The sequence below is a fragment of the Haemaphysalis longicornis genome, unplaced genomic scaffold (assembly GCF_048455015.1).
Source record: "Haemaphysalis longicornis isolate Haplotype H1 unplaced genomic scaffold, Haemaphysalis longicornis Haplotype H1 scaffold_6, whole genome shotgun sequence".
Classification (NCBI taxonomy): domain Eukaryota; kingdom Metazoa; phylum Arthropoda; class Arachnida; order Ixodida; family Ixodidae; genus Haemaphysalis; species Haemaphysalis longicornis.
Genome location: NW_027526407.1, coordinates 11,821,265 through 11,843,625, shown reverse-complemented (window position 1 = coordinate 11,843,625; position 22,361 = coordinate 11,821,265). Strand labels below are relative to the sequence as shown.

The 22,361-nt window shown below is 48.1% G+C and overlaps 1 protein-coding gene across 1 annotated transcript in view; it reads left to right on the top strand.

The window, feature by feature from the left end:
- Positions 1–22,361, top strand: part of LOC144142236 (uncharacterized) — a 48,420-nt gene that overhangs the window by 5,295 nt on the left and 20,764 nt on the right. Inside the window, exons 2-3 of the mRNA XM_077673599.1 lie at positions 4,851–4,907; positions 15,389–15,579. Coding sequence (XP_077529725.1) covers positions 4,889–4,907; positions 15,389–15,579 — 210 coding nt within the window. The 5' untranslated portion in view covers positions 4,851–4,888. The remainder of the gene's footprint in view (positions 1–4,850; positions 4,908–15,388; positions 15,580–22,361) is intronic.

The window sequence follows — 22,361 nt, the reverse complement described above, 5'->3', positions numbered from 1 at the left end:
AGTGCTTTGTTCGCACGCTGCCAAAAACAGCCGGAACAGCAAAGAGCAGGGAAAGAGTGCGGAGTACGTTTCGTGCTTTGTTTGCACGCCGCAACGTTTCTGTGGTGCAAGAAGGTTTGTTTTGCATTAAGCAGGTGGCACTCCGCAAGTGCGCAATTTTTAATATGTGAACCACGGCATTCACTCTCATGTCTCCGGCTACAGTTGAGATTCCTTTTTGATGGAATGTGTTTTTAGCATTTCTGCCCATACTGTAGCATGAATCAAGTTACTGCGATCGTCTACGGCATCAGCAATCATGCTGAGATAAAAACATATTCCCGCTGCATTTGTTATTCTGTGTGACAAAAAGCAAATTCTCAAGAAGAAAAGAGAGGGGAGGGTTCATTACGTGAGTAAATACGGTAGCTTTTTTATTAGCTTTGAGACACAAGCTCGGGCTGTCGGTGTCTCATGTCATTGTCGATGTAGTGACGCTACTAAAACGCTGGGACAATCATTTACGCCTCGCGCTAGAATGTAATGCATGCTAAAAGAACACACTGGGACACCCGTTTTCCAATGCCTCATGCTAGAACGCTTCGTGCTTCAAAGACATGAGACTTTTGCAGCAAGGCTGTGTACCTCAAAAAACGCCAAGGTGTAAAGAGTACGCTTATACACTGCATGCTTCACTCCTCCCCAGGTTTCACATTAGTAGAGATGGCCCGGGGTTTTTTGAAGCTGTAAGTCAAGAGCTGGGAAGTGCTTGGGTAGCTTGAGCAGCATGGTCACCGCGATTTGTAAGTGTTCCCATTGACAACTTGGCCAAGCTTAGAGGCACGTATCATATTTTCGCACGTATAACCCATCCCTGCATGTAACCCACACCCTCACTTTCAACCCGCCGGAAAAGAAAAAAGAAATCCTACCGTATCGCCCGCACATTTGATACATGAAAGGCTTCACCAGAGCTACCATATTTATTCAAATCTAGGCCGGCCCCGATTCTAAGCCGACCCCTGAAAGTCCGAAGCCACGAAAAAAAAACTTACCTCCAATGTAGGCCGAACAAAAGGCGAGGTCAGCGTTCACAAAAACAAAACACGTTTATTGAACATGAAGATGCGGTGCTCATTCTGAGTCGTCATCGCTGCTAGCCTCTGAATGCCATCCTTGTTGTAGCGCATGCAAATATCCTCTCCCGTTGCGTCCTCCAACGACGGACATTTTTTCATCCACGCCGAAGTCCCGCCCCGCTTGAACGTTTGACGACAACTCCGCGGCTAAAACAACTTTTCTTTTAAAAGCGGCACTATAATGGCACCGCTTGTTTGGTGCCATTGCACTGTCAAAACCAAACCCCACACCGCACGCAGGCCACTATCCACACAGTTCAAAATGGCGGCATCGCCCCCAGCTATGGCCCCTTAAATGGCTACTGGTTCGTCTAGTAATGGCTACAATACTTTCTTTTTTGGGGGGCGCTAGCTGCGCGCCACTTCCCTCAATTTCACTTGGAAATTGGCGCGTGTTTCAAAATCCTCGAATCCAACCGACCCTGGAGTTTGATATATCAGTATTTCAAAAAAACTATCGGCTTAGATTCGAATAAATACGGTATTTTTCGGCGCTCCACCATGCCCGCTTCACAACAAGCAGTGAGAACAGTCTTTCTTGATATTTACCCAGCCGAACGAACCGCTTCGGCTCATTAACTAGCTAGAATAACCGTTAATTAGTAATCACCATTGCGAACTACAGATCATCCGAACTCTCGCGATGGATACATTGGCCTTGCCTCTAGTGAGCGGTAGCGAAGTGGCCGGTTGAGTGTAACATCAAGACCGACTGTTCTCACCGCGTCAATCGTAAAGTGGGCGCGAAGTTAGCTGTTACAAAACGCTGGCACAGCCACGCAAAAAAAAATAAAAAATAAAAATAAAGCATGTCCGGGAGGAATTGAACCCGGTACAATAGTGCAATTATCCGAGACGCAACCTCTACACCAAATCTGAAGACTGAGCATGGTGTCTAATAAGCCGGGTTTGCTTTCGTCTGAACGGAACTGTACAAATTTCACGCTGGCTCCAACTAGATGGAACGCTAAGCTCTCAGTTGTATTCCGTCTGGACGGAACTTTAGCACTTGTATATCATTCCGTCTGCACGGAACGCTAGCCACAGCCTTTTTTTTTTATTGTCGCTAACGTCGCACATTTCTTTCAGATTACTCTCTCTTAGTTGTGCGTAAACATTGGTCCCAATTACGTCACTCATTAGGCCACTGTCCTCTTTTGCTTGTGCTGCTAGCACAACTTAGACTCATTATCTATTCTGTTGATTGCCTTTTTGAAATGCCATGTCCCTTTTTCTAAACAATAAATCCTTCTACTGCACCCCTTTTCTCTTCGAGACTGGCTACTTCGTCTTGATGTGTCAAAATGCTGACACATGGCAGAGCAGACCGTCGTGCCTGAACAGGGGTCTCAGTCTCCTATCTCCAAGCTGAAAAGCTGGCGCATTTCTGCCCACAACCACAGTACTGTCCTGTGCCGAGATCACACTGCTGCCTTAAGTTGTTTAGCTTATTTCTGTCATCCCACCTGCCGTGGTGGCTCAGTGGCTAAGGCGTTGCGCTGCTGAGCACAAGGCTGCGGGTTCGATTCCCGGCCATGGCGGCTGCTTTTCTGATGGAGGCAAAAAGCAAAAATGCCCGTGTGTACGAGATGTCGGCGCTCGTTAAAGATCCCCAGGTGGTCGAAATTAATCCGGAGCCCTCCACTACAGCGCGCCTCACCGCCTGTGTTGCATCGCCGCGTTAAACCCCGCTATCAGTTATTTCTGTCATCCCTTGGTTATCGTCTGGTATGAGAAGAGCACGTTGTTTGATTGCATGTTATGTACACTCATCGACTCCTAGAGCTGCCGCAAGCTCTTCCGTTTCTTTGCCTCTTCCTCTTTCTCCGAATGCGCTCCACGGGCTCTCAGTTTTCACAGCTATTTTTTGTTTTCAGGTGCGAGCATGCACAAGTTTTTTACCACATGAGGAGCAGAATGACCTCTGGACAGCGAAACTGTTCGCTGCACCTCCGCGAGCTTTATCTGCGATTCTAACCTCTCCTTTTCCAGTTTCCACAAACGAATTTCCTGCTCTTTTTCCGCCCATGCCTCATCTTACGACCATTTTACTTCTCGTTCATAAAAGAGAAGCGCCTCTCTACTCCACACTCCTCTCTCGCCTTCCTCAAGATTTCCAGCAAGTTCATGTTATCTGGGTGACAAAATGAGTGACAAGGCCGGATAAAAAATCCTGGCGTGGGTTGTGTCAGTGTTAGCAGGCTTGCCAAATATTGTCACGTACCATCTAGGTGCGCAAGAAAAAATGGACACGCGGGACATGTGATGGAATGGCTGCGCCCATACCTAAACAAATATCACGTGGTGCCGACCGATCAGTGAAAATCCTGGCGGCACATACCGTAATTACCCGATTCTAACGCGCACCCGCTTTTCCAGGCAAAAAAACCGAAAAAACTTGCACCTCCGATTGTAAAAGGAACTTTGTGAGCAAGAAAAACGAATGCGAGAGAAACAGGCGATTTATTTCCCGAAGTAATCTCACTCATCTCACACTTTGTCGCTCTCCGAGAGCTCCTTGTCGCCTTCCGCTGACCTCAACATCTCGTCATCGGTGCCGTCAAGCGCGTTCGCGATGCCACACTTCTGAACGAACGTTCAACCATGTTCGATGGGATCGTGGCCCACGCCTCGCACGCCCATCCCGCGAGCTTCACCAGAGGCGCACGCTTCAGCCAACCACTCGTGAATGCGTGGGAGCCGCTGGTATAAGCCGTGGAAGCGGCGCACCTTCGTTGCCGCTGCTGCCATTGCTGTTATCAAGCGCGCAAGTGGAATAATTTGGCGATTTGTGTGAACGCCGATAGAAAAGCCTAAGCGCCTAGATCCGGAAAATTGTTGCTAAAAGCTTTGGCGCCATCTTGAGATGGCGATGGCGATGGGTGGAACAAAATTTCAGCTGTTTCGCCAGTTTTGGTTTCGTATCCGATTCTAATGCGCATGCGATTTTTCGGCCTATTTTTCCGGAAAAAAGGTGCGCGTTAGAATCGGGTAATTACGGTAACAATGAGACAAGAGTGCTGATACTCTAAAAGCCTTTATTTAGTGACGCTAGTTGCATCCTTCTTTCATTGGAGGTGGTGGTTACGGCCACTTTTACGGCGAGGCGCAATATGATTAGGCCGTTGTTCGGGCACTGGATCCAACTTTCAATTTTTCATTCGCCGCGGTGGCTCAGTGGCTAAGGCGTTGCGCTGCTGAGCACGAGGTCGCAGGTTCGATTCCCGGCCGCGGCGGCCGCTTTTCTGATGGAGGCAAAAAGCAAAAACGCCCGTGTGTACGAGATTTCGGCGCACGTTAAAGATCCCCAGGTGGTCAAAATTAATCCGGAGCCCTCCACTACGGCGCGCCTCATCGCCTGCGCTGCGTCGGCGCGTTAAACCCTACAATCAATCAATCTTTCAATTTTTCGTCTTCCTCTAAAGGGGTTTGGCACCTCCACTCTAAGGGGGTTGCTCTTGACTTCTGACAGCCACTCTCCACCCTATCTGAAAATATTTAGCGAAAAAATGATCGCAGGGAAGGGGTGAGGCGAATGTGTCAATTTGTTGTTCCTTTCCCTGTAAGCGTGCTAGTAATTTTAAGATACTTTTTTTTCTGCAGTGCAGGATGCTCTTTAGGCAGGCAATTTAAAAGTGCTGCCTGTAACCTTGTGTAAAAAACTTGCTTTGCGTTTTCTTTGCATGAAAAATTAAGCGAGTCTGAAGTATCTTGCATACAATTCTTGTGCAGCTGGCTGTGGAAACGAACTGATCGACCTTCTGAAGGAGATGGTGAAAGTGCAAGCTGGTAAGAGTCCAATGGGTCCAATACTTTTATCTCTTGTTACCGCATTTACTCGATTGTAATGCGCGACTTTTTTTCCCCGTACAATACGTTTCAAAATCGCGTGTTTGTCAGAATGGAGTACCGGCCAAAACAGTGCTGATGGTTGCTTACCACTATCAACATAGCAAGGTGACATTATCTCACGTTCGTGGTGGGCGGTGATACCTAGAGCCCCTAGCTTTCCGCGATTCCGCAATTCCACGAAAAATCGCGGAATTGAAGTGTTTTCGCGGAATTAAAAAAAAAAACCGTTAAAAGTGTGGCGCTATGTCCCCAAAACGATATATTCGGTGAAATATGGTGGAAAAGTGGTATTTTTTATTAGCAATAGCAAAATGGTTTCTATTAATTGTCTGCAACGTTTTTACTGTTGAAAATTTTAATTTGCATCTGCGTATTACTACCTTATCAAATAATAAAAGAGGCTAGGTGGTGCAGCCTCCACCCGAATTAAGGAGAACATGGCATTGCAAAAGAGAACACTGCACATGACAAGGCCGGTCAGATTGCAAACAAATGAAGGATGCAATGAGTAAAGCGGCTAGCAAGGTGCTAGTATACTTGGAGAACTCTGACACTTGGAAGTTCTTCAAGAGTGTGAGGTGCTTGGATCCCCAGCAAGTCGGGTGTCTCTCAGGGAAGAGATCAGAGTTTGGGGCCGTTCCTGGATTTATAGCCCTAGCTGCTGAATGGCAAGTGTCCTGAAGCTTGCCCAAGACCTCAAGTCTAGTGACAGGAACTTGGCACAATTTCTTTCTAAACAAGAAAAGCCAGGTGAAGATTTTGATGTCCTGGCTTTCTGGGCTGGGATGGAACTCCTGACTCCAACACTTTCTTCCATTGCCCTTAAAATACCTGTCAGTGCCAATCAACTCTGTTGACGCAGAAAAGTCATTCAGTCGCTATGGTGACATCGTGCCTCACAAGTACCGTTGTCTTGGTGAAGAAAGGACCAAGCATCATCAGCCACAACAGCTTCCTTCAGTTGTAAATAAAATCTAGCATGTTAGGAGTCTGAAGTATCTTATAAATGAACTGTTACATGTACTTTATGCCATTTCAATGTTTTCGTGGAATTTTGCAGATTCCCCTATCTATAATCGCAGAATTTGACATGTTCCACCGCAAAAAGTGAGGGGCCTTAGTGATAGCGAACAAAAAAATTCATTTGAGGTTTATCTTTTTGTGCAGAATGAACGCACCTACTGCTGTCAAGCTTATGTGTGCTTGCATGCCTAAAAGAAAAAATGGTGGGCGCGGGTGTGTTAACCCTTCGAGGGTCGAATTTTTTCGCCAAATGCGACCCCCCAGGGTCGATTTTTGTTATTGCTGATTTAAATTCTTCGGATGAATCTATTTCGAGAAAAAGTTATCGTAATTTTTTTAGGGTGACCATAAAGTGACAAAAAAATTGTTTGTGTTGTTACGTACGTGTGGTTTATTCATGAGTAACACAGGAAAAATTCTAAATAAAAACGAGCGAGTAACAAGCTGGCACCTTTTGAGTGAATCAAAATCAGATAGACATCAGTTTCGCGGACGCAAAAAGTGGGAAGTGCCCGGAGGACGATACCGAAACCAGCCGCTGCCCGGATGCGCGAGTGATAGACGGCGCACCGCTCCTATAAAATAAAAAAAAAACGAGAAAAGAGCCTCCTCAGTTTTGCAGGGGCCCTTGGTCTGTGGCAGGCGCAAGAAGCGAGAGGCGCCCGGTGGGCGATACCCAGCGTGCCCCCTCGTTACCGGATGCGCAAGCAATAGCCGGCTCGCCGCTGAAGTAAATCATAAAAAAATAAAAAGAGGAGCCATCTGTGCAAGAAAAAAATTTGACGTATTTCCACAGTGTGGCAGCACATGCCAAGCTGGAGAAGTTGGCGAAAAAGGCGCGCTTTTTAAACATACTAGCGGTGACGTACATATACGTTATTGACCGTTTTGAAGGTGTTTGCAGAGGACGTATATGTACATCCATGACCCTGGAAAGGGTTAATGTAAAGGTTTACTGCCTAAGATGCATTCGGCCATGGCAGCATGCCGGTTATGGTGCGTTTTTCTTGGGAGGCCTGCTTATTTATCGTAGCGGCCGTAGCCAAAATGCGATGAGTGGTGGGCCTGCAAGGCATACGAACCCCTTGAATTTTGTTCTGGAAAACAAAAAGCGATGGTTAGTTTCATTCACGCACTCATGTTGTGTGTTAGAAGTTATGTGATAGCGTTTTCTCAAGCAACCTCTGTTTTGGTGCACTTGTGGAGGTTGGGAGCCTTTGTGTCATGAGCCGTCTCTTCTAGGCTATCGTGCCGATGCTGAACTGCCTTTGGTATCGGCAGCAAACAAGGTCTACACTCTCATTACATTGCATCTGTGGCGTTTGTTCTTCCAAACATAACAAACAAGCATTATTTTTTAAAAATATGAAATGATTCTTAGACATTGAGGCTGAGATTAAAGGAGTACTGACACGAAAATTTTATGTTCCATTTTTATTGCTTTTATTTATGCTTAAAGGGACCCAGAAAAGCCTTTTGTAAAGGTCACAAAAGGCCTGTATTGTTTCGTAGCACCAATATAGCTATGCAATGTGTGGGATTATAGAGGGGTTAAAGTAGATTGGTTTACTTTTCCCTGCAATAGCAAACCGGCGACGAGAGAGACTAATCAGTCTTTGTCTTCTCGTTTCGCCCCGCTAGTAAGCTATCTGCCCCCACCCCGCGGCTGCGCGCTGTACCGCGCCAGCCGCGGCGGGCCGTGGCTCGACGGAACAAAGGAAGCGACAAGTGTTTTCGCTCGTTGAGATTTATTCCAGGATAATAAACATTCAAAGAGCATGCAGGCTAGCTGGTTGACGGCGAGGATCTAGTTCCTCGCCCGGGCAATTTAAGGGAATGTTCGACTCACCGCAACAACAGTCAATGCGGGGCGCCGCCTCAGCGCGCTCGCGTTTGCCTCTCTGGGACACCGATGGCAGCCATTGTCGCCCTCCTTTTTGCCCGATCCTCGAAGGAAGAAGGTCGACAGGCGCGTCCTGACGCCTCGCTTCCCGAGCTCCGACTCCCCCCCGCAGCTCGCATCCCGCGCGCGCTCGCCGGCTTAAAGACACTCCTACGGCGAGGAGGTAGATCCCCCTCGCCGACGTCTTGCCGAGCAAGTTCCCGCGAGGAGCAAGCGGTGTGGCGAAGCCGAACCAAAGGGAACGCGCTAAGGTCGCGTTCCCACAAATGCCGTTGGAATTATTGATCTACATTCAGTATTAGCTGTGCCAGAAGCAACTAAATGCACCTCTCCCCCCTTGCCGATCGTTTCCTCCTCCCTCTCTGCTTCCTTCAAAGCAGCTGGAAACACTGGGAATAGCCATATGACATCGCGGCGCTCGACTTCCGTTGTGCGTTAGCTACATTCCTGCGCCTAGGAACGTGTCAATCTCTGCAGACCCGCCTTTGCCTCGGGATCGCGCAGGAAGCAGCAAGAGCAACCAGAAGCCAATGGCAGTGACGTTGCCGGCGGCCGACCTCGCCGGCGATTGGGTGAATCAGGGGGTGGCTCGCAGTTGCGACAGCGGCAATTGCTGTTGCGTCAGCAGCGATCGGCTGGCTGCGGCGTCGCGCTCATCGGCCGAGACAGGCTATCTTCAAAAATTGTTTACAAATTATTTGTACAACGTATGGGGCTCACACTTGGCTCAAAAATCCCCCGTTACGTGTTCTACCACCTGAATGCATTTGATTGCCACCTTCACAAAGCTTTTCTGGATACCTTTGAAGGAGCCATACAAGTTTGTTTATTCGAAAGATTTCGTGTTTTATAGTGCCCCCAGCGCTTGTCCGGATACAAACGATGCTTTATTCGCTGTGAAATTAATAAATTCAAGTTAGAATTTTGATTTTCCCGCTAAATCGTGTGTTTTCGTGGTCTGCAATGACATCACAGGAACCGACCGCTCTGCAGCCTAGGGTACCTTGATTCACACGTCCGCTGTACAGGGCGGAGACACGTTTCCACTGGCGCCGCCATTTTGGGTAACTTGCTCGCCGTCGAAGCAAGTCATTGGATCAAAACCGCGGTAAAATTATCGCCGCAACGTGGTTCACTGGCGATGTTTGAATCATCTCATCTGTTTCGCGTTGCTGGGTCTCGTGAGAAACGAAAAGAACAATGTGTTGAGCATGTTGACCCAATTGCGGCGGCACGGGACTGTTCAAAGGGTGTCTCCACCCGGTACGGCGGCGCTGGCATCGAGGTACTCTACTGCAGCCGATTCCACACGGCCCACGTTTGTTTGCGTTACTGAACCTAGATGGCGCACCAGACTGTAACAAGCCGTTTACTGCCTTTGGTTTATTTTTGACCGTATGTAAACCTGGCTTGTTTATTTTCTGGGAGAAAATAAACGTTTTTTGAAACAGTGCCTGCTCGACCAATATGGCCCGAGACAACCCCAAAGCCCCGCAGTGCTGTGCAGCTAAACCAAGCATAGTGTGCGCAGCACCAACAGCTGTACACATCAGTACTTCTATGTTTACTGCGCTTTCGTAACTTCCACTGTTTGGCCCACCATAGTTACGGCTTTAAATATATGTGCCCTAAATTTAAGCACAAATAGCTCGTTCTGCAAGCTTATAAGCTCAGCCTAATTTGCGTTTGCTTTTGCCGGCCTCCGCCAATCACAGAGCAGTCTGGTATGACATCATAGGTTCTGTTGCGGGAAATGAGCGAGTGGGTCGCATGGCCGTTCCCTTTTTTCCTAATTATATAGCTTATTTGAGTGAAGTTTACGTTAAAACTGGTTGGTGTCAGTATGATTCTAACGAGGCTGTCTTTTGAATGAACCAAACTTGTGTTTTGTCTTCGTGGCTCCCTTAATGGTCTGGGGAACCCGAAACAGCACTTTCAATACTTCAGCACACGATTATTAAAGGCCAACTGCACTCAAATTTCACCTTAACAAATTTAGTTTTAATGCGTAGTAGGTACCCCCAAATCAGCTGGGACACAAGTAGCCCCTTGAAACGCCTCGTTAATTAGTCAGAAGCATTTGAAAGAGCTCCGCTGCAGGCCACACTGCACCTACTGGTGCATAGCGTAAACAGCCTTGACGCACCTGCAATGTTACAGCTGCTTCTTCCTCTGGCCAGCCACACCGCTGGAAAACCGGTCGAGCTCTGCTGCGCACGCTTCATCCGTTTGCTGCCCCGTGCGCGTGTAGAGCTTGCGTGCAGGCTTTCTCCCGAGCTGGTGACCCAGCCACTCGCTGGACGGCTGCAACGTCACTGCAATGGCCGTGCTCTCCTCGGTTTTCAAAGTCGCTGATTTTTGCTGGCCGCGTACGGCATTCACAGGCATATTTCACCTCTTGTATTTTGCATGTTGCTTTCTTTTTAAGCAGACTACAGTCGAACCCCGCTACAACGAACGCCGCTTCAACGAAATTTCCGCTTCAACGAAATATTTCCAATTCCCCGTCAGCTAGCAATAGAAGTCAATGCAACAAAGTCCTCGCCACAACGAACCATTTGTGAGGCTTGCTTTCGCTTCAACGAAATTTTCGATGATTTGGGCTGGGTTTGAACAATTATTTGACAATAAAATAAGCATAGCGCCAGCTATCTGTAACTTTTTATGCATTCAGGACGCTTAGTTTCACCGAAAATGCGCGTTGCGACCACACCGCCACCCAAAACAAAACAAAAAATAACTCATAGGCGCACGCCATTGCTTGATGGTGATAACGATGTGGCTGGCCGTCTTTACACGAGGCGCAGGCCCGCTTCGCCAAGGCGGAGCCCCAGAGCTACAGCCAATCCATATCCAGTTGAAATTGCATGAATGTGCTCCGCTGCTGGCGCGGTGCCGTCATGTATGCGTTGTGAGCAGCTGTCCTTGCCGTTTTCCTTCTACCATTCTTCATAGCCAAGAGCGAAAATCATGTTTGCGCGTTTGGTCTTGAAGCCTAGTCATCCTATCTTAGTCGCGAGCGCGCGGTCCTGTTAAATGCAAGCGCGCGCGTCTTGCCTGCCAAGGTCAGTAGCTGCCGTGCCCTGTCAGAGGATAAGATAACGGCACTGCTCCTGCCACAAGCGAGAGGGGGGCTTCCCACGGCCTAGCAGCTATCTGCAAGTAATCAGCTCGGTGGGCACGCCTTGTTGTACAGCGATACGTTTTGCGCCTGCATATCTTCACCCCCCTCCGTAACGCGTTCTTTGGGTGGTGAAAAAACAGATAACCATTGGTATGTTTGTTATCCGAATAAACATGAGTTATTGCGCGTCACTCCTTTTTCTAAACATTGTATTATGCTGCCAATGTTGCGGAAACGCACGGGGCTATTTTTCTGGCCTTTCCGTGGTGTGTTGGGGCAGATTTCGCCTCAACGAATTTTCGCTTCAACGAAATTTTTTGCACGTCCCGTCAATTTCGTTGTAGCGGGATTCGACTGTATATGGAAATTTTTCAGGAGGTCGAAATTTTGAGTGCAGTTGGCCTTTAATTACATTGAACGGCCTGAAAATCGTTTGTTTCAATTTCCCGCACTTTCAGCCCAAAAGGCGCATATGACAGAATCCCGGCACGACCTCACCACTTTGTGCGGACGTCAAAACACTGCGGAGGCTGTTGGGGGTGTTGTTTCAGCCGCGCCGCCGCAGGAGCTGAATGGCTGAGCTGCCTGAAGGGGCTAGGCTTAGCATTACGGCGTAAATTCTATGACCGCTTTCAATAAAAATCGTGATGGCGGCTTCTATTACGATTCCAGGCTTTATTATAGCTTCCTTTCCCGTGTGTTGAACTTTATTTTTGCCAACAGTGCCCTTCTGAGCAGTGGTTATGCCTGTAGCTCTGGCTACATGCACCCGTTTGTGAATGTGCTGGTGCCCAGTCGCCGCTCGCAGTGCTGCGCGCGTGAAGTGACGCCACAAGTTTTTGACGAGCGCTGTCCGTGTCACTTCCGTTGGCTATCACGGGATGACGTCATGCTGATGTCCATTAGCTGACTGCCGTTCCGTGTGCAGTTCTGTCGGCGCGATAAATGAGGTCCAATTGAAGTATGTTCTTTGCGTCGCAGGCCGCTCATATTTCACCCAGGGTATTCTGTTGAGTAAAGGAAACAAACTGTGCAATAATATTAGCGCCGAAAATTGGTGTCAGTACTCCTTTACAAATACAGTCGAACCCCGCTACAACGAACGCCGCTTCAACGAAATTTCCGCTTCAACGAAATATTTCCGATTCCCCGTCAGCCAGCCATAGAAGTCCATGCAACAAAGTCCTCGCCGCAACGAACCATTTGTCAGGCTTGCTTTCGCTTCAACGAAATTTTCGATGATTTGGGCTGGGTTTGAACAATTATTTGACAATAAAATAAGCATAGCGCCAGCTATCTGTAACTTTTTATACATTCAGGACGCTTAGTTTCACCGAAAACATGCGCGGTGCGGCCACACCGCCACAAAAAAAAAAAAACTCATAGGCGGATGCCATTGTTTGATGGTGATAACGATGTGGCTGGCCGTCTTTACATGAGGCGCAGGCCCGGTTCGCCAAGCCGGAGCTACCGCCAATCCGTATCCAGTTGAAATCGCACAAATGTGCTCCGCTGCTGGCGCGGCGCCGTCATGTATGCGTCGTGAGCAGCTGTCCTTGCCGTTTTCCTTCTACCATTCTTAATAGCCAAGAGCAAAAATCATGTTTGCGTGTTTGGTCTTGAAGCTAAGTCATCCTATCTTAGTCATGAGCGCGCAGTTGTGTTAAATGCAAGCGCGCGCGTCTAACCTGCCAAGGTCAGTAGCTGCCGCGCCGTGTCAGATGATAAGATAACGGCACTGCTCCTGCTACAAGTGAGAGGGGGGCTTCCGACGGCCTTGCAGCTATCTGCAAGTAATCAGCTCGGTGGACACGCCTTGTTGTACAGCAATACGTTTTGCGCCTGCATTTCTTCACCCCACTCCGCAACGCGTTCTTCGCGTGCAGTGAAAGAACAGATAACCGTTGGTATGTTTGTTATCCGAATAAACATGACGTTATTGCGCGTCACTCCTTTTTCTAAACATTGTATTATGCTGCCAATGATGCGGAAGCATACGGGGCTATTTTTCTGGCCTTTCCGTGGTGTGTTGCGGCAGATTTCGCCTCAACGAATTTTCGCTTCAACGAAATTTTTCGCACGTCCCGTCAATTTCGTTGTAGCGGGATTCGACTGTAGTTTGTGCTTGTGTGGTGCTGAATGATCTTTGAAAGGTGGCTGTGGTTTGGGCTAGTTTAGGTTACAGTGCCTTCCAATATTTATTAACACGAAAGCGTTTTATACCCGTCTACACAAAGATTTTGGTGACGTGATATCAGTCACGGAAGTGACGTCGCCAGAAAAATTGCCATTGACGCGGTGGCGCCCGGTTTCGATCCCACGACTCTGTGGCCGCAATGCGAGGTACGTGGTGCTCTTCCCACAGCGCTACGAACCCACACGTGAGCATATGCTACGAACGCGCCTTATGTCCTTCCCTGTGACTCATTCAGATGGTGCGCGCCGTCTAGAAGAGGCGAAGCGAAGTAGCGCATCGTGGCACTGATGAGCGCCAACAGTTGGCGCCTCGATGCCGACGCCTTCGTGTACAGCGGCGCACGTAAATTGAGGCACCCTGCCCTGTCTGCTTTTTGTTAGGGGTGTGCGAATATCAATTTTTTAATTTCGAAGCGAATTCGAATAATAAAAACAAAGTTCGAATCGAATCGAATATTTTTCGAATATTTTTCGAATACGAATACTTATGGTTGTTTGTAAAATTAATGTTTTCACCATCTAGAGACACAAAAACTGCAACTTTATTGCACAACAAATCGCACAAAGTAAAATTAGGAATTACACAATACCATTGCACTCAACAGATTAAGGTCTGCACTCACTTAACTGCTCGACATGTTCGGGGAGCAGTGACAACCTCCTGCTCGTCACCACTTTACCAGATATCGAAAACAGCCGCTCACTTGAGACACTAGTAGCTGGCATGCCCGAGCCGTGCACATTGCCGCGCGCTGATACAGTGAAATCTTGATTATACTAATCTCGCGGGACTGCGAAAAATATTCGTATCATCCGAAATTCGTATGAACCAACACAGACCAAAAAATTTAGCGCTGAAAAAAGTTTTCGTTTATTTCTTTTCCTATTTTTGCGTGAAGAAATTTGTGATTTTTCTGCTTTTTTTAACCCCCGTGTCGCAAAACAGTCCTTTCTGGAGCACGTAAAGCTTCGCGCTCGTCTCCTCACTCGGTGTGCCCAAGCTCGCTACACGCCGCAACAGCCAGGCGTGAACCGCATGGTGCGGTTTTGCACGCGATTCGCTCGCCTCGGCTCTGCGAGCGCTGTATTTTCACGCCCACATCGACGATTTCGCGCCCGCGGTAGCGCCTACCTCGGTCACAAAATGACGCAGTACGCGCGCGGCAGAATGGAGGAGCCTGACTATTTGCGATGAGATCGAGACAGCCGGCTTGGCTCCGCCAGAGACTGTTAGGCTTAGCACCCCGGCAAATATTTTATGGGCGCTTTCACTAGCGGCGCGGATGATGTTTTATAGTACCGTTATCGCATGAATTATCAGCTCCTTTATCGCACAAGCAACTTCATGTCTCCCTTGAGCCGCATTTTAAAGAGCGGTTAGAAGCGGTCGCTCGAGCGTCCGCGCCAAATCGCGGTTGGAGCAGACGCCATGTTGACGTCGCCGGCCGCGCCGCGCGCAGCGTGGGGGTGGTTTCGCGGCGGTGTCAGCGCATTGGGCGTGCACAGAGCGTTTTCACGAGCAGAAAACAACAGCCCGGCCGTTTCTGGAGAAAGAGTGACAAACAGGGGAGCGAGAGCCGTCACTTGCTCGTTCAGCAGTCGGTGCCTCGCCGGCTCGTTCGTACCTTCCGCCGGGCCGCGCAGGTCCGTTCGTAACAGCCGAAATTTTTCCCATTGCAAACGATGCAATTTCGCCGGGACTTTTCGGAAATTCGTATCATCCCGAAATTCGCACCCCCAGAATCGTATCAACGAGAGTCCTGTAAATAACACCGATACAGACACGCTCTGATTTTTTTTTTTTTTTTTTTTTTTTTTTTAGTTTTGGGTGGTTCGAATATTTCGAACAATAAAAGTGTCGTTCGAATCGAATCGAATATCAAAAAATTCGAATCCAATATTCGAAGTTTCGAATATTCGCACACCCCTACTTTTTGTTTCTTGCGTGTCTGTGTCGCTTCGTCTGGCGGGGTCAGGCTCGTGAGCCCTTCGCACAACACGGAAATTCCTTTAACATTCAACTGCTCCTGTGAAGGCCCCTTTCACTTTCGTGTTTTGCCGATTTCTGTGAAAGAGGGATCAACCACATTTTTTACAGCTCCCCTTGGCATAAGTTCTGAAAAGTCTGGGCTGTACCGTTCGACAGCTGTAAGAGTCATTTCCGTTCTTCAGATTTCCAGGAGCGGTCCTTGAAGACCCAGGCCGAGACCCTGGCCCAGCTGAGTGCCCTGAGGGGCCAATGGGGCACAGGTGCCCACCTCGCTAAGCTCCCAGAGGACTGCCCCCGGTTGCCTGTGGAGAGCACACAAGAGATGCGGGAGCTGAACGCGTACCTCGAGAATGTCGAGAAGCTCGAGAAGACGGTATTTGGCATTGATTTATTTTCTTTTGTAATGTGGGTTTATTACCCAGATAGCATTAACAAAGTGCTCAGAGGTTGGCAAGACCAGACAAAAAAAAACGAATGAAGGAGGCTCACACTAACACGTAAGTCTTGAAGGTAGCGAAGCTGTATGCAACCTTCACGGTTATCACGATGTCCACGATTGCAGCCGATCTGCTTCTTTGCCGCTGCTGAATGACCTCTACTTTATCATTTTTGCTATAAAGGTGAACTTCCTTCATTTTTTTGGAAGTGATAATTAGTGGAAGGTGTTGTCCAATAATGAATGGCCGCGGAAAAATGTCCGATTTTGAGTGCTTCCAGAAAACTTTTTTCCTCTTGAGCTACTGGACGCATTAAGCATTGCTGTGCCTGAAATTGTAGCTTATAGATTTCTATTTCAAACACAGAACAACAGTTTTGTGCGAGATGTAATTATTGGCAGTTTATTGGTGAAATAAACAATAAAAAATGCACAAAAAAGGTACTCGCAAAACGCAAATAGGGGATTTTACAAAGCATAACAATCATTTTAGGAATTATAAGATGTGAAATGTTTCTATGTTCCTAAGCTATGATTCAGTATATAAATCAATGCTGTGCACCAAGTTTTGGATTTTTGCGGGCCCACTAACCTAATGGCCCTGACGGCTGTGCCACTCCGTGAGGCCATTCGAGACTCGGTGGTAGGTCTCTCTAAAATATGCATCCAAGCATTCTTGCTTGTGTTCTCACACCAAATATTTATAACTGCAGTAATAAAATGCAAGAAAAAAAATTAGCGCTTTTTGTGAAGCAGTGCACATTGCTCTGCAGAGCTACTTGTAGACGACGGCCGGGCTCTCTTTAAGGTGATAATGCAATACGGCATGGCGCATTCGGCAAAATATCCCCGCTGCACGTTGTCCACACCCTACACATGAAAGTAGTGCCACCGTCACCAGATATTAGCCAGGTTTTGTTTATAAATACAATGCGAAGTCAAAAACGAACGTTCCCTGTAGAACCTGTCGAAGTCTCAGGCTGTTGAATGGGAAAGTCTTCATCAGAACGAAAATCTGAAGAATCCACATCGTTGCTGGAGTCATCACTGCTGCTGGGGTAAAAAAAAAAAACATCAGCAGCAGCAGCCGATGTCCCTGAAACTGCTGTCCACTTTTGCAGAGTGCGCAGTGAAACAGGATGCCATTTTCGCCCTACTTGCTGCTACCTTGGGTTCGAATTTCACTCACGACGCCGTCTACCCACGCAAAATGGAAAGAAACGGCAACGAAACTGAAAAACGGGCTTCCAATGAACACTCCAGATGGCATCAGTTGTCCGAATAGCACCGTTTTTACTTTTTGCGGGAGGTTTGATGATCATCGTTCACCTGTGAGTGATGATCCCAAAGATCGTGGCGTAGTCACGAAAGAGTTAAATGGACGTTGGGTGGTAATGCACTGAGAACAAATTGTCATGCAAACTGCTCGCCGTGTTCAGAATGTGTGCACTTCCTATTCCCCTTTCTTTTGCCCTTGGTACTTTTGTGTGAAGAAACCAGTTAAATGAAATACAGAAAAGTTTTCTTCGCAAGACAAGCCATTTACGGCTTCAAGAACTTCATTTATTATTGGACTGGGAGGACTCTGTTGTACAAACTTCAAGTTGGGATATGTTGTATGGCATGCCCTGCATTGGAGCTGCGCCTCTAAGTTCAAATTGCCAGAACTTGAAAAAATACACGAAGAATGAGCAACAAGAGGTTAGGGAGGCAGTCCTCTTACCTGTAAAGTGGGCACATTCATGTACTACATTGGCTGCTCCATCTCCCCGGGGAAAGGCTTGGGCAAATGAGGGGCTCCTGCTATGTGCACGACTTCGTTTTTTGTTCATACAAGCATTGACAAGGCATTAATAAAACCCCCACATTGGCTGGGTGTGACTTTTGCACCTTTCAGATGATGTGCTTGCACTCACCGAATGCACATCTTTTTTCGTTGGTCCCTGCATGCGTGCGCCTTGGTGTTGGTGGAGTGCGCAATATTTTTCTTGCAACGAACAGCGCTGTTTTAGCTAGTACTCCATTTTAACACATGCAATTTTGGGGTGTACCGTACTTACCCCGATTCTAACGCGCACCCGATTTTCCTGGTGAAAAACCGGAAAAACATGCACATCCGATTCTAACGCGGACGAAACTTTGTGACCCAGTCAAATGAATGCGAGAGAAACGGGTGGTATACAGTAGAATCTCGATGATACGAATCTCACGGGACCGCGAAAAATATTCGTATCATCCGAAATTCGTATGAACCAACACAGACCAAAAAATTGAGCGCTGAAAAAAGTTTTCGTTTATTTCTTTTCTTCTTTCGCGTGAACAAATCCATGATTTTTTCTGCTTTTTTTAAACCCCCACGTCACAAAGCAGTCCTTTCTGGAGCGCGTAACGCTTCGCCTAGCTTCGCGCTTGTCTCCTCACTCCCGGTGTCCAAGCTCGCTACACGCCGCAACAGTCAAGCGTGAACCGCATGGTGCGTTTTTGCACGCGATTCGCACGCCTCGGCTTTGCGCGCGCTGTATTTTCAAGGCTGCATTGACGATTTCGCGCCCGCGGTATCTCCTACCTCGGTCAGAAAAAGACGCTGACGACTTGCGAAACGCTCGAGACAGCCCACTGGCTCCGCCCGAGATGTTTAGGCTTAGCACTCCGGCAGATTTTTTATGGACGCTTTCACTAGCGGCGCGGATGGTGTTTCATAGTACCGTTTTCGCGAACGTTATCAGCTCCTTTACTGCACAAGACACCTCGTGTCTGCCTTGGGCGGCATTTTAAAGAGCGGCTAGAAGCAGTCGCTCAAGCGGCCGTGCCACTTCGCGGCCGAAGCCGCCGCCATGTTGCCGCCGCCGGCCGCGGCACGCGCAGCGTGCGAGAGGTTTCGCGGCGCGCATGGGGCGTGCGGGGCGCGTTTTCGCGAGCAGAAAACAACAGCCCGGCCGTTTCTGGAGAAAGAAGAGTGACAAATGGGGAGAGAGAGCCGTCACTTGCCTGTTCGGCAGTCGCCGGCTCCTTCGTATCATCCGCCGGACCGCGCAGGTCCGTTCGTAACAGCCGAAATGTTTCCCATTGCAAACAATGCAATTTTGCCGGGACTTTTCAGAAATTCGTATCATCCCGAAATTCGTATCACCCAGAATCGTATCATCGAGATTCTACTGTATTTCCCGAAGTAATCTCACTCATCTCACTCCTCGTCGCTCTCAACTGACCACAACATCTTGTCCTCGGTGCTGTCATGTGCGTTCACGACGCCACACTTCTGAACGAACGTTCAATCCTGGTCGATGGGATCGTGGCCCACGCCTCGCACGCCCATCCTGCGAGCTTCTCCAGAGGCGCACGCTTCAGCCGACCGCTCGTTTTGAACGCGTGAAGAGCCGCTGCTGCCATTGCTGTTATCAAGCGCACAAGTGGAACGATTTGTGTGAACGCCGATAGAAAAGCCTATACTCGGTGACAACTTAAGAATGGCATCGGAAGTTGCCGCTGTGCCTTATCACCGTAGCCAGATGTTTCTCGAAGCCGCGCAAGTAGGGCGTTACTGGGAATATTTTGAACATGGCGTGAGCCGTTCCCGTGATTTTTTGGACTTAATATGCTTATAAACGACTCCAGTGACGACAAACAAACTGCGTGAGACTAGGCAGACGATATCACGCATTCATAACAAACCCCTTTTAAACGCGCGCGCACTGATGTCACGGGTCCGGCGCTTTGGCGGAGTGATACACTACATGAGGTGGTGCCGTTCTTGAGTTGTAACCGAGTATAGGCGCCTATGCTTCCTGCGTCTGAAAAACCGTCGCTAAAAGCTTTGGGGCCATCTTGAGATGGCGATGGGTGGGGCAAACTTTCCGCTGTTTCGGCAGTTTCGGTTTCGTATTCGATTCTAACGCGCATGCAATTTTTCGGCCTATTTTTCAGGAAAAGAAGTGCGCGTTAGAATCGGGTAAGTACGGTACTTCCCCTACAAAAATGTGCATATTAGAATTGAGTAATTACTCATAATCATCGACATATTCATGCATCGACATAGCTTGGTGTACGCGGGCCTAGAACTGCATATTCCAGTGTGCAGTGAGTGCAGTGGTACGCGCCTTTTGCGCTGAAATCTGTACGAACTAGATTGCACTGCCCCTGGACTGCAATGGAGGCAGGGAGAATTGAGCACAATGTATTCATTGTGCGTTTCTACCTGCGTTGAAAGTGGGTTGTCGTGTAAAAAAGAAAAGAAGGACCTGGTTATATCGCTTTTTGTTTGGGTGCATTTATTGGTCAGATATGCAAGGTTTGCTTTGGTTGAAGTGGGTTGAATGGCAGTAAGTCTAGGCCGTACAGCGGCCCATGGTCATGGTTCCTACTGCGCGGTCGCTGGCCCTTGCTGACAGTGCGTACTTCTACACTCGCTTTTGTTTATTTGCGAGTACATCATTAAATATGGGACCACATAATTGGGCCTTTCGGAGAATGCTTGGCATGCATCCACTTTGTTGCTTATGCAAATTTAAATTTATTTTAAATGCTATGTAACGCTTGCCTTTTGTGATGTACTTGAAATGTACTCTTTGTATTTGTGCATAACATGGCATCGTTTGGGTTTTTTAAAAAGTATCTTTTGACTTCTATTCATCATCATCATCATCACCAGCCTATTGACGCCCACTGCAGGGCAAAGGCCTCCCATTATTCTTCAATTACACTGGTCCTGGGCCAACTGTGACCAATTTATCCCCACAAACTTCTTGATCTCATCTGCCCATCTAACTTTCTGCTGCCCCCTGCAATGCTTGCCTTCCCTAGGGATCCACTCTGTTACCCTTAATGACCAACGGTTATCTTGCCTTCGCATTACATGCCCTGCCCACATCCATTTCTTCTTCTTAATTTCTACTAATATGTCCTTAATACGCATTTGTTCCCTGACCCACTCCACTCTCTTGTCCCTTAATTTTACACCTATCATTTTCCGCTCCATTGCCCGCTGAGCCGTTCTCAGTTTAAGTTGAACCCTCTGAGTGAACATCCAAGTTTCTGCCCCATAGGTGAGTACCGGTAAGATGCGGCTGTTAGTACCGGTAAGATGCGGCTGTTATACACTTTCTTCTTCAGGGACAATGGTAGGCTGCTATTCATTATCTGAGAATGTCTTCTGTATGCACTCCACCCCATTCTGATCCTTATAATGATCTCTGCCTCATGGTTGGGATCCGGGGTCACAACTTGGCTTAAGTAGTTATATTCGCTTACAACTTCCACTACCTTGCCCCCTATCCCAAACTGCTGTGCTGTCCCGAGGTTATTGATCATTACTTTAGTTTTCTGCATATTAATTTTCAGGCCCACGGTTCTACTCTATTCGTCCAGTGCAGAAAGCATGCTTTGCAATTCGTCCCCCGAGTTACTTAGCAAGGCAACGTCATCAGCAAATCTGTGGTTACTGAGGTATTCTCCATTAACCCTCCCACCTGTTCCCTATCCAATGTTATGAATACCGTATTTACTCGCATAATCCTCGCACATAATACTCGCATAATCCTCGCACGGGTGCGAGAATTATGCGGGGGGAAAAAAAATATCCCGTGCACAGTGTTGCCAATTTGCCTTGTGCCAATCCCGCTAAATGTAGCGGCCGTTTTTTGTTGTAAACTCAGTGTTGCCAACAGCAGCTATTTCTATTTATTTTTTTTATTTACAAAGTAAACAGTCTCCCGCCGATCAGCGATCGTGAAATTGCCGCCTTTGCTTTCTGGCGCGCGCCCTATCTCGTCGTCGTCATGTGCGTGCCCTACTCCAGTAACGCACGTTGAAGTCGGTGACGCCGAAGTGCCTGCCTGCGGCAGGGTTGCCGTGTTCGATCGCGTACTCTATCGCTTTCAATTTGGAAGCGGCAGCGTAGCTGGCGTTTTTCCCCATGGCAAAGCGGCACCAAGCACAAAACAAAGATCAAAAAGTTCTCAAAATGGCAGCGAGCGATCCACCACTGACGCGAGTGACTCACAGTCTGACTGCTGCCGCTCAACGACGGGACCACGACGGCGACACGACGACATGACAGCGGGCTGCGCGAACACCGTCTAGTTGCGCGCACGCGAAACATGCGCGAAACCTTCTCAAGGACAGTGTGAGTAGCGTGTTAGGGCGCCTGTTAGGGAGTAGCCATGCAGGTTGTTAGGGCGCCTGGATGGCCTTGGATACACAGCGCTCTCCGCCGAACGGAGAGGCGGCGGGGGAGGGCGCGTGTTGGAGAGCGCGTGCACCATGCGGGTTTAGCGAGCAGGCAATTTTCGCCGCTGCAAAGTTGGGGGTGCGAGGATTATGCGAGGAACCAAAAAATCCAAGTTTTGGTGGCTCACATTAGGGGTGCGAGGATTACGCGAGTGCGAGGATTACGCGAGTAAATACGGTACTTCCTGTAAACATGCTGTGAATAAAATTGGAGAGATTGTCTCCTTGTCTGACACCCTTGCTTATAGGTATTTTACTACTATTAAACATTATGTTAAATTCTTCAATGTTGTATTCTAAGCACTATGTATCGCATGTCTTTTGTTGCGTGCTTGAGAATGTTTTTTCTGTATAACCTGCTACACTAAACTGTAGGGGGCAGAGGCTTTGTCAGGCATTCATTCCGCTTAGGTCTCTGCCCCGCTCACAGATAACATCTGTGGAAACAATTCTAAGCAAAATATATATATATATATATATATATATATTTGCCC